The sequence below is a fragment of the Varroa destructor genome, unplaced genomic scaffold, assembly GCF_002443255.2.
Source record: "Varroa destructor unplaced genomic scaffold, Vdes_3.0 BEIS01000002.1, whole genome shotgun sequence".
Classification (NCBI taxonomy): domain Eukaryota; kingdom Metazoa; phylum Arthropoda; class Arachnida; order Mesostigmata; family Varroidae; genus Varroa; species Varroa destructor.
Genome location: NW_019211455.1, coordinates 24,927,646 through 24,944,004, shown reverse-complemented (window position 1 = coordinate 24,944,004; position 16,359 = coordinate 24,927,646). Strand labels below are relative to the sequence as shown.

At 40.9% G+C, this 16,359-nt stretch overlaps 1 protein-coding gene and 1 long non-coding RNA gene across 2 annotated transcripts in view; one reads left to right on the top strand and one right to left on the bottom strand.

Annotated features, from left to right (window-relative positions):
* LOC147757569 (uncharacterized) overlaps positions 1-16,359 on the bottom strand; it is a 157,956-nt gene that overhangs the window by 54,057 nt on the left and 87,540 nt on the right. The gene's annotated exons all lie outside the window — the stretch shown is intronic.
* Positions 13,756-16,073, top strand: LOC111244198 (cytochrome P450 3A13-like). The gene is made up of 3 exons (XM_022790999.2): positions 13,756-14,455; positions 14,586-14,821; positions 14,990-16,073. Exons 1-3 carry the CDS (start codon positions 13,907-13,909, stop codon positions 15,753-15,755), a joined length of 1,551 nt encoding a protein of 516 aa, XP_022646734.1. The 5' UTR covers positions 13,756-13,906; the 3' UTR covers positions 15,756-16,073.

Here is a 16,359-nt window from a genome sequence, read left to right as displayed (position 1 = left end):
TTTTTAGCGCTGAAGGCCTTTCGACGATTCCAGTCAGGTCGTGCTAAGCCAAGACTAATGACTGGTCCTGTTGAGAAATAGCAGCACCCCATGCCGAATACCAACCCCCATTTTCATCAAGTCGATCCCACTCAGAGTCCAGGATGAAATTATGCACAGCATACCTCTATGTAAACGGAAGTACTACAAACTGATTTAATTTAGAATTAAATTAGGCTGGAGGTGGCTAAAAGGTATTTGTCCCCAAGTTTTCCTACAATAAAAACAAAAGGAAGTTCAGCTGTGAGTGCTAGGCACACATACTTTATGTGGCAGTTATGCATTTTTATTATAGGCAACGATGTACTTACCGTTCTGAACCAGCGCAGTGAACTAAAAATCTAGTACGGTCATCTGCTTGGATCGTGGAAGCGTAGCAAAGTAGTCAGTAACTAATGTTACCTTCCAATAAAGGTTTTGTCCTTTTAAGCATGTTTCGCTAAAATTAGGACAACAAAAAAGAGAAAAGTAGAAGCAAATGTTTCGCATATACTAAAAGATCGCGTCCCGCGCGAAATGACGTATGTCTACATTTCGTTTCGAACCTAGACTACTTCGTTACCGAAAAATCTTGCTTTTGGTTGGATCACAAATTATAAGATACTCAGTTGTGAATTTAATGACGTTTTCCGCCTTGAAGAACGACGTGTAGTCCTCTATATGGCCATGGTTTTGCCGTAGTATATCATGTACCTCAGTCTACTTCTCTTGTACGGTTTTACTGTTGAAAAAACAGTGCTGAGGAAATATTATTGAAGTAGCCAACGAGTTATCGGCTCTTTCTCTAACAGACTACTATATAATAAGCGGTAAAGACTCGCTAGCGTTTCGTTACACGATGTTTGATTTCCTCTTATATTCTGAACATATCATACATTAGCCACGCTAACTTTAAGGCTAAGCAAGAGTTAGACCTTTTAGTGTTAGGACATACAACTCTTTCAAGCTTATCCTAAATGGCACGGAACACCCTGTATGTCCCGCTCTTTCGGTTTCAGTTAGTCGCATACATTCCACGTACTAAGCTACTCTAAATAGACTATCTCTATTATAAGAGCTGTAGTCCCGACCAGATTCTTCTTCTTTATTCTGAGCGACAGACACAATTCTTTTCAATTGTTTTTAGGAACTTTCCTCGTTCTTATTGAAATTCACATTTTGGAAATATGAAGAAAATATAACTGAAAGTGAGTGACCGAAGCCCGTTTGTCATAGAGTAATATTAACTGGGACTTTTAATATCTGTCGATCACTAGTCGCTAAGGTCTGCTCGAGGTACCGCACAAATTATTTCCTAGAACAAACGCGTCATACGATGACTGATTAGCAGGAGGTAATTGCGTCGACGCTTAGCGAAACACCGAAATATGTAGCTGTTGATTTTCGATTTGTCGTCGCCGATGCCTACGCGATCTATTTACTAATGACCAATCTCTTCAGCCAAGCGTTGAGAAGCTCAGTTTGTCTTCAGTTTGCCCGTAGTGCTCCGTCCGCAGCTCCCTCTATTTTCTTTTCACACTCAATCGAAACGTCAAATTTTTGTAGGAAAAGTATACATTCAACTCCCATAACTATTGAGCTTGTTAGAATATGGTGAAGCGGCTATGTTCTCAAGAGCAACAGATTAGGATTCAGGCGACTCCCCCACAAGAAACACAGATTGAAAATGGCAGTGATTTCATTTGCTTAGGTTGAAAAGAGACTGATTGACAAGGCGTCATTTTTTGTCCGCAATCTAAGTAGACACATGTAGACAGCGTTTCGTTAACAGTACACGAATGCGCAGAACCGATCCGATGGAACAGCTCGGAAAATTTGCTTGCTTGCTAAAGGGGTATATAGCATCTATTCGATAACGCCTAACTAATTACTTATAATCAATTAAATTATTATGGTTAACTAACCCTTAAAAAGTGTTATTATATAACGTATTATCCACACCTGCACATACAAAACTGCTAATTTCATTAACAGTATGTCTATTTAGGTAATATCGGACAAGCCGACCAAACTACTCAGTCTATATTACACAATGGCACCAACATGGATTCATTGACAAAGCGAGGAGAGCTGATCTATTACTCATCAGAAAACAAGCTAGGTCAGATCGACCCCATACACGGTACAGTTTCCATGTCTGATTCGACGGACACCTCTCGGAATTATATTATGTTTTAATTGCGGTATTTTGAAGGGAAAGCATTGTTTCTGGCGCATTTTTCTTGCTTGTTTCACATGCTGCCTACATGAGTTTGACATTGCTGGTAGCCGAACTTGCAATATGACTGTTTCAATTGACAGTTAAACTCTACGAAGCGTTTACGAGCCTAATAGTAGCGTCTTGCCGTACTCATGAATTGCCCGATGCTTGCACCCAGAGTAAATCCTTTCACACGCATTTGGCTTAAGCTACAGTCACTGTCACGGACACAACAATGTGACCCGAAATCAAAAAGCCGCAAATGCTATCTGAGTCAGTGCACATATTGTCAGTAGTACGGATAGTACACAAAGCATGTAAGCTATATAGAGTACAGGTACAGCTCGTTGTGAACAGGAATGTTCCAGGAAACGGATTAGTTGCTTGAAATTTGAAAGAAATCCTTCGTTCAGGAAACAGTTATAATGGAATCTTCAAAGTGGCACTTAGATTTGATAGAAGCGCGTCTCTAAAAGACAAACGGAACGCTCTAATCCTAACAGCGACACCGAGCGACAGTGACGACGGGTGGGCGCTTCCGCCCCCTAGCTTCAAAGCGGACCACGCCAGAAATTCGAATGTAATTAAAGATAAATAACGGCACGAGCTAACAAGTCAGAACATTACAGCAGGCTATTACTCCTTCGTAGACTACTAAAGCACTCAAGCGAGATCATCCGGTAGAGTATAAGATGATATTGAACGACGAAAGCTGACCCTTCGAATGTAATTTAAAAGGACAAATGGACACTCGAACCATTTTTAATCAGGCTTTTACAAATGAGGTTCGCTTATCTATGTTTGTGCCAACAGTTTTTCAATTGCGAAGGCGACTTAGAGCACTATTGAGTAAAACGAAAGTTTTCGCGTAGGGTTCAGTGCCGATCTGTACAAGATACATAATCTGGAAAGTTTGAGGAAATCTCTTCCCCAACGTACTGTGATTCTTACATGTTAAAGATCGTCTCATATTTTTCCAACTGCCAATACCCGCTAGTAAAACTGTTCATGTTTTTAGTATGCATCGTCCGTTATGCGCGGCGGCAACCCTGAATATTGAACGTCATTACCATGATGACTAATTATTATAAGTCGTGTTAAACATAACTTGAGACCGTGGTAGTAAAAAGAAAAGCACGTAGAATTTTTTGGTTCCTCCCGATTTGCTTGGTGATCGTTCATCAGATCTTTTTGTTCCGTTGCCAGATTGACCGTCATATCACGCGCATGCCCTCTGTATCTCTACCCCAGTTACTGCCTTGGCAGATTCTGCGCTAGCCAGAACTGGGAAACGCAACGAAGCACGCATAGTGAGAAATATGCGTACTTAAAAGCAATATAGAGGTTTACTAGTTATAGAAAAAAACAATTCTACTCTAGCCGATCGGGAGCGACTGGGAAATACCGATGCGTCGGTTTCCTCGCCGCTAATACTCATGAAAATGTGATGAAAGCACAAATATGAAATTACAGGACGAATTAAGGACGAAAAGTTTTGACAATCGTCCACTGGTGCTCATGTATATAACTTCATTACCTGCAACATGCATTCGTATATAAGTGTACGTGCTGAAAGCTACCACGAGAAAAACCTTATCGCAAGCTGTTCCAGCCTATTGTATGGTACACCAGCAGACTTCACTGCACCGCGACATCGCGACGTCCTCGATCACGTGTTCGTACAGCTCGTTCAGGCAGAAATCGAATAGGCCCACCACGAAGCAGTAAGAATCGAAACGAAGTAAGCGACGTGTAGCCGACACAGTTGCTTGTCGTGTCGACCAGCATCTTTGCCTACACGTACCTTGCCCTAAGTCATGCTTCCAAGCGAATCTTCGTTTTTTAGATGCCAAACCCACATAGGCTAGCCCAGAGATTTGTTCCTTATAGAAGTTCAAACTCGCGAAGCTAGCTAAAATGGCTTTCAAAGGGGCTTTCCAAAGGAAGCAAAGGAAGGGAATAGCAATACATTGGATGCAATGCATAGGGGAGAAGGCTTTTAAGGAAATGCTTTTGTGCGCGTTTTTTACATTTCACCATCACCAGACACAACTGAGCATGTGATATGATATCGCCTAGTCGCCACTGTTGCCGCTGCACACCTTTTGTATGTCCTACGCGTCCTGTTTCTGGCCTCAGTCTTTCTAGTCTTATTTCGGGTCTGCTTGGGTTGCTCCGCAAGGTCTAAGCGCCTCGATAACATATTACCGAGAAGGCTTAAAACCTCAGCTTATCCCTGTATAATCCCCCCTCCCCCCCTGTGCTTTTCCTTTGTTTGGATTTCACGCGATAGGTACACACATGCCGTTGTCGTAGCAGTGGTCACAAGTATCAGTAAAAAATGTTTAAGTCTAAACGTATAAATGTAGCTAAACATAAATGTTATTACGTAATGTCATTGACGACTAAATACATCTGTTTGTAGGTAAATGTGCTGCGCTGGCAAGAAGTTCTGCTGCAGTGCGGAGTTTCGCAGCATCGCCCCGAGGTGGCCAGCATCGCATTATGTATTGTGACTCAACGTCTAAGAGAGGAACACTAATCGTTGGAGAAATATATTGAAACGGTGCTGAAAATAAATGGCCGACAAACACGGGAATATATGGCAGATTTTGCGTTTAAATTTAAGTCAGGTTTGGTCCTTTGTTGGTCTAGTGAGTTCATGTCTGCGTTCTATTGGTACAGGTCCCCGTATTCTATAATAGTTGCGCTTTAGGTAAAATCCTACGCTCGATTACTTCGATTTCAGAACGATTTTCAAAGAAGTCTTGCAACGATATCCACTTATTTTATTGAAAGCGTCCATTTGGAACTTGATAATAAGTGGAGGATCGCAGATGGCAGGTTGAGCTGAGCAGTTGCCCATCTAAAATATCATAAGATTTGCACTAGACGCGGCTTTCCTTTGAATAAGAAGTTAATTATTTATAACTATAACATCATACTCAGGACATGCACATCTGTTTTTATCAAAGTAAGGCCGAATATCCTAACGGTTGGCTATGAAAGCGTAAATACAATCTTCCATCGCAAGTCTAACCGAACAGATTGCAAAATTTTGTCGCTCTCAAGTTTGAGTCCGCCGATAATCGAGAACCACTGAAGCCCTGCTCGTCGCACAATCTATCAAACTCAAAAAGAAGTGTGGGCTAAAGTACTATCTTGTGCAGCTATGAAGTAAAACGTAATTTGGTCCATCACATAATATTTTCATAAATGCAGAAAAGCAATGTTTTTTGACCTTATTCTTTTGAGGGAAAACCGCCATTCTTATTCTGATATGCTATTTCCCTGCAGAGAATTCCTTCCGTATCCATCAGATATTAATTTTATGATGTCCCGAAATTATTACGGAATCTCTCGTCCGGTGTTCAACGATCTTCAGTAAGGAACTTAACAGTGCACAGTGACTTCCTATGAACTCGCTGATTATTTTTGGATAACGGCATTGACAGAAAAAGTAAACAAGATATGCAGATATTGCTTGGCTCAGATAAAACGATTCTTGTCTGCTGTGAACTTGGCCACAGCGCGCAATGCCTCTTCTAACAATTGTTAACAAAATAATAGAATTTTCTCCCATATACAACTATTGAGCAGAAACTTGCGGCTACTGGCTAGTTCCTAATGCAATCTATTTGAGAACTCGTTTAAATAAAAAAAAAAAAAAAAAAGAGTTACGCTCTTGTACATAAGTGAAAACGGATTAGAGACCCAGAAAAGGTAAATATGTTGCTGGTGCCTCGTTTGTAGCCTCGTTAGTAGTTAACAAAATACAAACTCCTCTACATACAGGCTAAGTACTTTTGTTATATATTATAAAAGTAGAGATTTGCTTGCTGCCATTTGTCGTTGTCACGAACTCGTAATCGCTCGAGTTCCCCCATCGCAAACAGGCAAAATCGACAACAAAGTCACTTGTCGTATTGCCTGGTGCACTGAACTCGCGACGCTTCTAGCTAGAGCTAGAAGCTGCTAAAAAGCTGCAAAATGCGTCATCATTTTTTGAAGATAGCATCAAATGAAGGTTTAGTGATCGGTTTGTGGTGGAAAAGTTCCGTACGTTAGACGAATTAACGAGTCGACTAGTTCTTTCAGTCGTAACAAAACACTCGGCTCCCAATATGCTTCTTGTCTTTGTACAAGTCTGGTAGATAAATAGCACCTTGTCCAGTATTTATCATATGAATATGGGACATATTTCTCATGATTCCATCATATGACTAGGGTATATTATCGCCCAATGTCATAGCATGGATACTTAGATGTAATAAATATGCGCCATATTCGACACGATCCGTATTATATATGATTTGCATATATATTAAACATTTGTATCCCTTGCATATTTTATTGCCTCAGCTGTCAATAGAGAATGCCGACTCCCATAGAGGAATATATGAATATAGCGCATCTAATTCGAATAGGAGCTACCCTCAGAGTGACTGCGACTCCAATAATAACACGAAATTTATATTCAAGCGCTAAAAATAAATCACGCCTAGGTAAGGCATCAGCCGCTTAATTTTTTTTGGTTAGCAGAAAGTAGACTGTAGACAACATGTCTATAAGCTACATATGTTTGCAGGCTCATCAAACGAAACCTAGAAGTTCTAAGGCAGCTGCCGCTAGATTAAAATGCACTCTCTTTAGGTATGATACATCAGACGACGACGTTCTTAGGCCTTATTTTGTATGATATCTCGTACGTACGCTGAAGACGCTGGTCTCGATGTTCGCTTATGCACAGCTCATTGTAGGCAGGGTCGCACAGACAATAGGGCAGGCAAGCGAATCGGGTAGCGGAATTGCACGAAATTTCATGATGCCGATGATCAAAATAGCAGCTCAAGCTGGGCATACGATTCTCTAAAGCGGTGACCGCCACTCGTATTGAACACATCACACTAAAATCAACAGCCTTTGATTTGAACGTGCCCTCGAGCACCAGCCTTGTCCACCAGCAAAAGCGAAATAGTAGAGATAGTGAAAACTGCAACTTATAGTATGATTGATAGCGACATAAAAGCTCTACGTTTTGACAGCTGAACTCTCAGCGGCCGCTTCAGCGCAAGCGAACCACAGGCCGGTAAAGCTTCTAGCTTAACCGTGCACATCTAGCCAATGTGTTCCGTATTATAGTTCATATCAAATAAGCCGGTAGAACCAGCTACGGCGATGCGGAAATAGATTTTATCGTATACCAGGTACACGTATCTTTGATGTCGACATCGGACGTTTACGTCACAGGGGGGCTATTGTTGATGCCGACTGTCTATATAAGCAATATTCATTTCGCTAATTAAACAAACGCTTACATCGTTTACGTTCACGTCGCCATTTAAACAATTTTTCGTCTTGCGCACAACATTTATGTAGAGTTTTGTCAGGGTCAAACATGGACTGTGCCGCCATTTTTAATTTCTGTGTTTTCTTTCTCTGTGGCTAGGCAAGAATAAGGAAAAAAAAATAGCTTGTTGTAGTTTTTCCTGTTAACTATGACTATAGCTTTTAAGCTCTTGGCTGCTTTATAATGTAAGCTCCGTGCGTATAGGTTAGCAAAAATAAACCTTTAATATCCTTCAGCAAGCTTGAACTGTATTTGGGAACGACGATATCGTTAGCAATTTTTAAAATTCATAGGAGTTAGCCTCATTGGTTTCGATAATGCCAGCTGTAGGCTCACGCGAGTGTCACAGAATGGCCATTCTAATCTGACCGGACCCACACCTATTTCTGTTATTAGAGGTGATAGAAGACCCATTAAACATTGCACTCCAAAGTCGGAGCGATGCACATAATCGAAACCCAGGAGCTACTCCTCCTCCCGATTGCTTGTAAAGGGTCCTTTCCATTATGGAATGTTACGAGAAGCTTGCGTCCATTTCGTAGTCGTAACATGCTGGAGCGTTGTAGTTTAACAGAAACTGAATAAAAGCTGCTCTTAGCTATTGAACTTGGCGGTGTTCTTTCGCCTCCCGTTGTGATAATGTTTACACTTACATGAGTTGTCTCAGCCGTTCGTTCTCCCGTTCACCAAAAAGCCGAAGCCCTATTTGAAAGCTATTAAACGACCAGCATATGTCCGTTGCGCCAGTGGGGCTAGAAGCAATTGTAACCCTTTTAGATTATTCTAGCTGTTCCTCTGCGCAAAAGCGTGCAGTTTCTGCAGCGCGACTATTGGTACTTTTCAATGTGATGGAAAGGCCGTACATGTTCATACAAGGAAGTAGAATGTTTTTGCGAATAATAAGCACAAGTAACTATATTTTTGTACCGTGCCAAATAATACGAACATACGACAACCAAAGGAGATGTGCCATAAGACGAGTATTAGGGACAGTACAACACAACGTCTGCTGGTAGCTCGCGTTCTATATAACATATCGGTTACTCTTATTAGGTAAAGGAAAGGTCAATTCTTGTGCTAGATATTGCTGTGTTAACACCTGTGTCTAGCATAGAACAATCCGCCAGTCTCTTGTCGATTGGCCATTTGGCCTTGGTCTGCCTGACGTTTCGTCGCAGGCAACTTATGGCCGCATAGGGGGAAAAAGGGCGTAAGCATGTTGTTATTGATTCCGTTAGGATTCAACTTAACAAACGACAGAGATTTTTGCACTGCATAATAGTAAGACGACTAACTAGTCGATATAGTCCTATATGCGATGGCCGTGACATCTTATTAAGGATTCGTATAACTCGTATGTATAGAATTGGTTCATAGGTGTGTATAGAATTCACTGTAGCTCGAAAAAGCGATAGATGTGCTTAAAATATGATGAACAGTATCTTTCTTCGATACGTAGTTCGCTGCAAAAGGTGAACTGAGTTAAAGAAAATAACTATCTATAATGTCCGGCTGTGATACACGCATCTACTATATACGGCACCATCTTCTGTTTGGGAAGTACAACGGGAATTGTATCTAAATCGAATCATATCACTAGAAGTTAGAGCATGCCAGAAACTTGCACACTTCATTGCCTATAAGATGTGAAGTTATGTGAACCGTAATAAGTAAGCTTGTATGCTTCATTAGAGTTCGCTGATTTTTGTCAGCATTTAATAGAAGCACTCATAACGTACCCTCATTAGTCATGGCGTTGTATCGAACTGTTGAATATGCGGGTCAAACAAAAGGATAACATTTACGACCGCACTCCATCACTGAAATCGAATGTTAAAACTAATTTGTCTTTTAGTAAAATCTTTATGGTAAAATTATTCAGCCGCAATTATCTCACCCGCGTGGTGCGTTATCGAGACCACGGCCTAGGTTAGGTAGGTCATTCGTGATCGTACGAATATACCTTTTAGCTAGGCAGTAATCGAGCGTTATGCCGAGCAGTATTCTATAGAGCGACAGGATAACGTAGAAGATCTAATATATTATTCATATATGACAGTGTATCAATTCAGCGGTGGTAAAGGCATATATGCCGTAAAAGGAAGCCGCACTCAGGCCATAACTTCTTGTAAAGACTTAATGTTGTGCCAAGAAGGAGATGTTTTGCAGAATTTGCTCAATCAACCATAAGAGCCGAAGACGCTAGAAAAGAAAAAGGACAAATGGCGAAACAATGCGGATAGAAGACTAGCTACAAAAATGTCTTGTCTGCTTCAAAGCTGCACATCAAATATCAGTACCTTTCCGTTAACTATATATCGAGAACTATTTTCAATGAAACACTAATAGGTGAGAAGTTTCCTGTAGCAAGACAATGTAGGCAATTTATTAAACCATAAATCATACAAATTTAGCTATAATTACTTGGTTAATTTTTACCTAAATAGATTATACGGCATTTTACGGATGTTTGTATTCTCAGAGAGAATACGCCAACAATGAAAAATACATACATTCGCTATTTGCTGACACTGTTCAGAAAAAAAGGCTAACTTTAACATATACGCATGAAATTAGTTTATTAACCCTAACTTTTTAGACAGAGCTCTGGCTGTTGAGACGTATTTTACGTTTGCATGACGCCCGACATTTATTATGCCTACAGTCTAATAAAGGCCTAAGTAGGCCAATCGATATCGCACCGAGCTGCCAGCTATCGTGTTGTGGGCTAATAATATGACCAGACAGACCAGAAACACGAGTGCGTCTTTTTTTGCGTTTTCTAAGTCCAAGCCTGCTTCTCAGCTATAGATGATGGTTCTATTTACTTCTAATAAGTGATTGACTAGTATAATGTTTAAGTCTGTATTCGGTGGCCATCTGTGTGTGAATCGAGCGCAGTACTCCGTTTTGCCATTAGTTGCTGGCTACTCCTAACCACACCTAGCGCTTCTTATCAATCCCATATTTATTTTCGGGCACATGTATCATATGTGTACTTGGATTCATTGCAATTTTTTGCCTTATCTGTGTCAAAGACTGCCGAAACTCACCGTAACCTCTAATGACGACGACGTAAACAAATAAGTTTTGCTGAAAATTCAGTCTCCAATTATTCGTACGCATTTAACATTTTTTTTTTTTAAATAGTGGTCTGAAAACGTACGCTTATTCATCTATTCGTGATTAAAAGCAAACGTGATATTATATATATTAGACATTTTTATGCACCTCGGTACGTTTGCAGGAACGTAATAATTGGTGGACATGTGATGAAGTCTTACGGTGGCAATGGTGTGACGATTTCCAATAATTGAAAGATTTATTGAAACGCAAGGATTGTCCTTGTCACGAGAGGTACGTGTGTATTATATTGGAAACATAAGAGACACACATGAAAATATTTTGTTTGACCCACTTTCTTCGACCGAACGCCCCAAATAATCTACTGGCTCTTCGATTAAAATCAAACTATCTATGGGAAGTCGCAGAGCAAAGCCTGTAGGGTTTCATGTCAATAGAATGAGAAACGTTATTTTTATTACGAAATCAAACTGGTGTCTTGCCTATGCCAGACTTGCTCGCAAAATCGTATTCACTGTAGCTGTTAGGTTGAAGTATACGTAAGACAGTCTTTAATCTGTACTTGAGCTAGAGTCTCGCATCGTACTCAGTGTCGGTCGTATCGTGTCAGGGTCATAATTGTTTTATTGGCTTCTGGAATTGGGATTGAACGCTTCGATTGCATTCATTGATAATTGAAAAATCCGATTAAGAAAAACGAGGTATATCGAGCTAATCTTAAATGTATAGTTTTGTCACTGTGACATACATTGACACACACTCCCGTTATGCGGTGGCGTATTGTAGTTGCTGCTCCTCATAAAGGCGTGAATTATGCCGAGAGCCCAGTTCGTCGCGCTGAGAACGAACCTCTTAAATCAAAGCTCATCTAAATACCGAGTCACAATAAACAACAACTAAAAGCGAGTGCCTATTTTATTGCTGCTCTATCGGTATGTTCGTTATGATGACGACGATTGTAATGTCTTATCAATATCATGGGCGTAGTACATTGATAGCGCCGCACGCTTTACCCGCCTGAGTTGCAGTTGAGCGTAGGCAACCGCTTACGTATCTCTGATAGCTTGTATTTTTCACGGCCAGTTTATTGTTTCGTGACTGTAGTTCCAAAACAAGGCCACTGCATCCATATCTGGAGGTCTTATCTCTAGCTAATGGCTTTTTCATCGACAAGAAAAGTTTTACTCAACCACAACTGAACGGTAGTGCAGCCGGTAGTGCAAGAACTTACTGAAACTCTGAAATGGGTTAACTACCTGCCCCATCCTATTCAAAAATAGGCCCCAAAGGACATAAAATGTTGACCGATCCTAGCGTCAATACACTACTCTATTGCAAACTAAGAATCGGTAAACGCTTCTCATTATTTCTAATATCTACTGATGGCCGTTCTCAAATATGCAGTATCGCATACATGAACATGTATTAGAAGACCAGCATTTTGCGTAATTGATGTTGCCAATATTAAATCATAGATGCGAAAACTTCAATTTTATGTAGCTCCTGGCAGAATTAAGTAAGATGATATAAATTTTCGACATCCTGTAAATAATTACGTTGCTTATTCGTTTTGTTTACATTCGATTACGTCTGCTGTACGGCAGCTTTGTTGAACCGCATGAACGATGATATCATAAGCAAGTAACGCAAACATTTTTCGAAAGGCAAACTCACTTTGCAACACAGAAAAGTTACCTATCTACCAGCTGGTGGTAGTGGCTGGAGCAGCGGTTGTAGGTGTTTGTTCATAAATTCGCTTGCACCCGGAAAGAGTCCGGCGGGAAAAGGAACCCCTGCACGAAAACCATACGAGAGGCTACGACTAAAATAACGTTCATATGTTGAGTTTTAACAGAGAGAAAACGCTTGCTTGTTAAAACCAGCAGCCGCAACACCGTGTCTTACTAGTGAGCGACATCCGTAGTTCGAGTATTTTGCTTGTGCTATGGCTATAGCTGCAACTTCTTATTCAATCTATACATGAGGAAGTTACGTTCTCGTTCATAAGATTAACTTTTCGAAACGAGGAAAAAGCAATACGATCTGAACGAATGAGGATCACGGCATGCAGAATTGGTATTCGTGTCCCTTTTCATTTCAGCTGTCAGAATTGAGCATCCCTTAGGTGCCTGGAAGGATCCAGCCATGGCGACAGCTACCACTAAGCAGATGCTACTAGTTTTCTTTCCGTCATTAAATGTAGTTTTGTAGAAAGCCCTAAATTACCTGTACGGCAGCATGTAAACAATGACAGCCAACCCTTGAATTTACCCTATGTATCTCCTAAGTATTCGTATTATTTCCTGTTTTGTAGCATGTTTTATGTTTTTACCTCACTGCGTTATTCAGCAGCGTGCGGCTAGACAGAAGCGACAAGAGAAAACGAATCTGAGAGTAAATGACAGTTAAGAGAAGAAAAAACTCTTTTTCTTCATAATGCTGCTGTTAATACATTTACGCTAGTGAAACCATGATAATTATCATGTTTACACCCAAAGCAACAGAACCCAATACAGGTATGCTATAGGATTATGGGATGGCGGACGAAATTCGGAGGGGATTAGAGCCGCGATGACTTGGTTTTTTTTTTCAATTGTGAAAACTATGTTCGTTTGTCTACTTTCCAAACCACCAAAGGAAAAATTACTGATGGCAAAATACGTACTCAGTACTGCTAAGACATCACCTAGTACCCAGCCGTTAGCGGCATTGTGCCCGGCGTGCACGAATAGCAAGATTTTTCGTCCGATCGCGAACGTCACCCAATAGATTAATTATTATGATCACTTTAAACAAGATCCATTGTAGCATCGCCAAAGGCTAGATTACTATATCTGAAAATACTTATTCCAGTGGTTTTGAATGATTCAATAGCTAGGTCATATTTTAGTTACACAAACTTGATCATCTGTTTGGTCTATCCATCAAGCTCCCAAGCAGCCATGCATCTATAATACTAGCATTCAATTGCTGCCTTTTGAGAAGTGTGATAGTGAATCAATGGCGTGTGCCAAGAGATTTCATTAAGCCAAGCAGGCCTAATCGTTGATAAGGGGACGCTGGGGGAGTAATCTCTCCAAAACCAGTAAATTTTCTGTAGAAAACACCAAAGCTTACACGAGTAGCTTGTTACATTCAGTAGATGGTCGTTCCATTATAGTTGAGTTGAATTGGCCTTTCGTAGCAAACAAAAGTGCGCGACAACAATTCACGGTGCGTCGAAGTAGCGTAGAATGATCATGGCGGACATACTCTGCTTGTTAGAGGAAATCCCAAAGCAGGATTTTCTTGAGTTGGCCAACAAGTATGGTCACCTCAACGTGTTCTCGGTCTGGCTAGCCATTGTGATACTCATTATGGTTGGACTCTGGGTGCTGCAACGTCGCTCAGATCAAAAAATCCTCAAGAAATTCGGTATTCCCGGTCCCGAAGTAGATTCGCTTCTATTTGGCCATTATATGACCATTCAGAAGAAACCAATCGAAGCAATACGCGATTGGACTAAGAAATATGGGCCAGTGTTCGGCTTCTATATCGGCGAGAAGCCCGTTATAGCTCTTTCGGACGCTGAAATGGTTCGCGACTTGTTCGTGAAGTTGCCTAATGTTTTCAATGAGAGACCGCCGTTCGCTCTTCAAACTTACCCTGTAACGAGCACTCTACTCTGCCTACCGCACGACCATTGGAAAACAGTTCGTTCAGTGCTAACCCCAGCGTTCAGCGGAGCAAAACTTAAACTGATGATGTGTCTCATGAATGACTCAGCACGTACTACGGTGCAGGTAGCTCACTAGCTAAATTTGTAATTTACCGGTTATCAGATAAGCTATGTGTTGCCACACAAGCCGTGTTTCATCGGGTCGAAAATACAAAAATAACATACACGTTTGCGTAATGCACAATATTTTTCAGGTGATTAAGGAGCGCTCTGCTGAAGCCGCTCCTATCTGCTTTTTCGACATAGGCCAGAAGCTTACCCTAGATGTAATAGCTCGCTGTGCACTAGCAACGAAAATCAATTGTATCATTGATGACAAAGACACGTTGCTAAATCAGGTGCGTAAGTTCCTGTCAAACACGGATACCTATATTTACCACTTGGCCCATGGACTACCTCACCTAACGAAAGTGCTCAAGGCGTTGGCAGAGTAAGTAGTAATGATTCGTTCCCTACCCTCCATGAATATAGATGTTAATCCTGTATAATAATACAGACGCCATTGAAAATAGTATCCGAAACAAAACACATCAAGCATCATAGTATGTCTATTAGCATATATATAAAAATAACAACCGCTTGGTCTCGTTTGTATCAGTTTCACATCGACGCATAAAACAATGTATGGACTAGTCGCGCATATCCATGAAGTGATCAAGTATCGCAAAAAGAACAGATGCAAGGCGGACGACATGTTACAGTTGATGATAGACGCCGCCAGTGAGGATACCCGTATAATCGAGGATCAGGATGTGGCCGCAAATGCCTTTTTCTTTCTCCTTGCTGGCTACGAAACTACTGCAATTACTATTGCTAACGCCTGCTGCCTGATGGCAATACACCCCGAGGAGCAGGAAAAACTGTTCGAAGAGATTAATGAGGTCTGTAGTGGACCTGAAGACGTCACTTACGAACAGGTCCAAAAACTTAAACGAATGGAAGCGTTTCTGCTAGAAACACTGCGAATGTTTCCGCCCGTTATCTCTTTGGTTTCCCGAGTTGGCAACGCTGATGTGCAGGTCGGGGGCTTTCACATTCCCAAGGGCACCCAGGTACAAGCATCTGTTCTTGAGGTACACATGAACCCTAAATACTGGCCAGATCCAGAACGTTTCAACCCTGACCGTTTCGTCGATACCAATGCCGCTACACAGCCTCAGTATTTGCCGTTTGGGATTGGACCAAAAATGTGTATTGGTAGGAGATTCTCACTGATAGAATTGAAAATCACGTTCGTCACGATCCTGCGATCGTTTCGACTCGTCCGCTCTCCACAACTAGCGGAAGTGCCTCATCGGAAAGCGCTCAATATGAGCCTCACTCCTGAAGGTGGAGTGCCATTGCTGGTTGAAACAAGGAACTAAATGACTCAAGTGCGACGAAATCTCTTTGATTCCTATTTGAGCACAACTTATGTATCTTTTCTGTCTATTTTATAACTTTGTATTTATTTACGTATAACGTAAATATAACGACTTATTAAAAAGGAGTTGAGCAAATTATATAGTGAGACGCCTGCAAAAGAGGCTGTGTGAATATTTCTTTAGATTATAAAATGTATTACAACTATTAAAACAAACGTTTCTTAGAGAAAAGCGTATACATGTAGATGTAGCAGCTCAGATGTGTGCCAGGCACGTCACATTAAATCCAGAATTATTTTATAACATATTGAATGTAAAGTCCGATGCACTTTTATGTCCATTATGATGCTAGCCCAAGTTTCTGTTGTTGGCCAACCTTTGCTCCAAAAAAATTAGGTTCGTCGAATGCCTTCGGTAAACAGCATCCATTTTATAATGGAGAGTATTAGTGCCCGTCATATGATGCACAATGCAGCTCGCTGTAGAAGTTCAGCGGTTGGCCAACTTATGACATCGGTACAATAAGTTATTCTTTTCAACGGAAGTCATCTAGCCATATAATGAGGGATGTAACAGCGTTTAAGCACATACACTCTAATATATA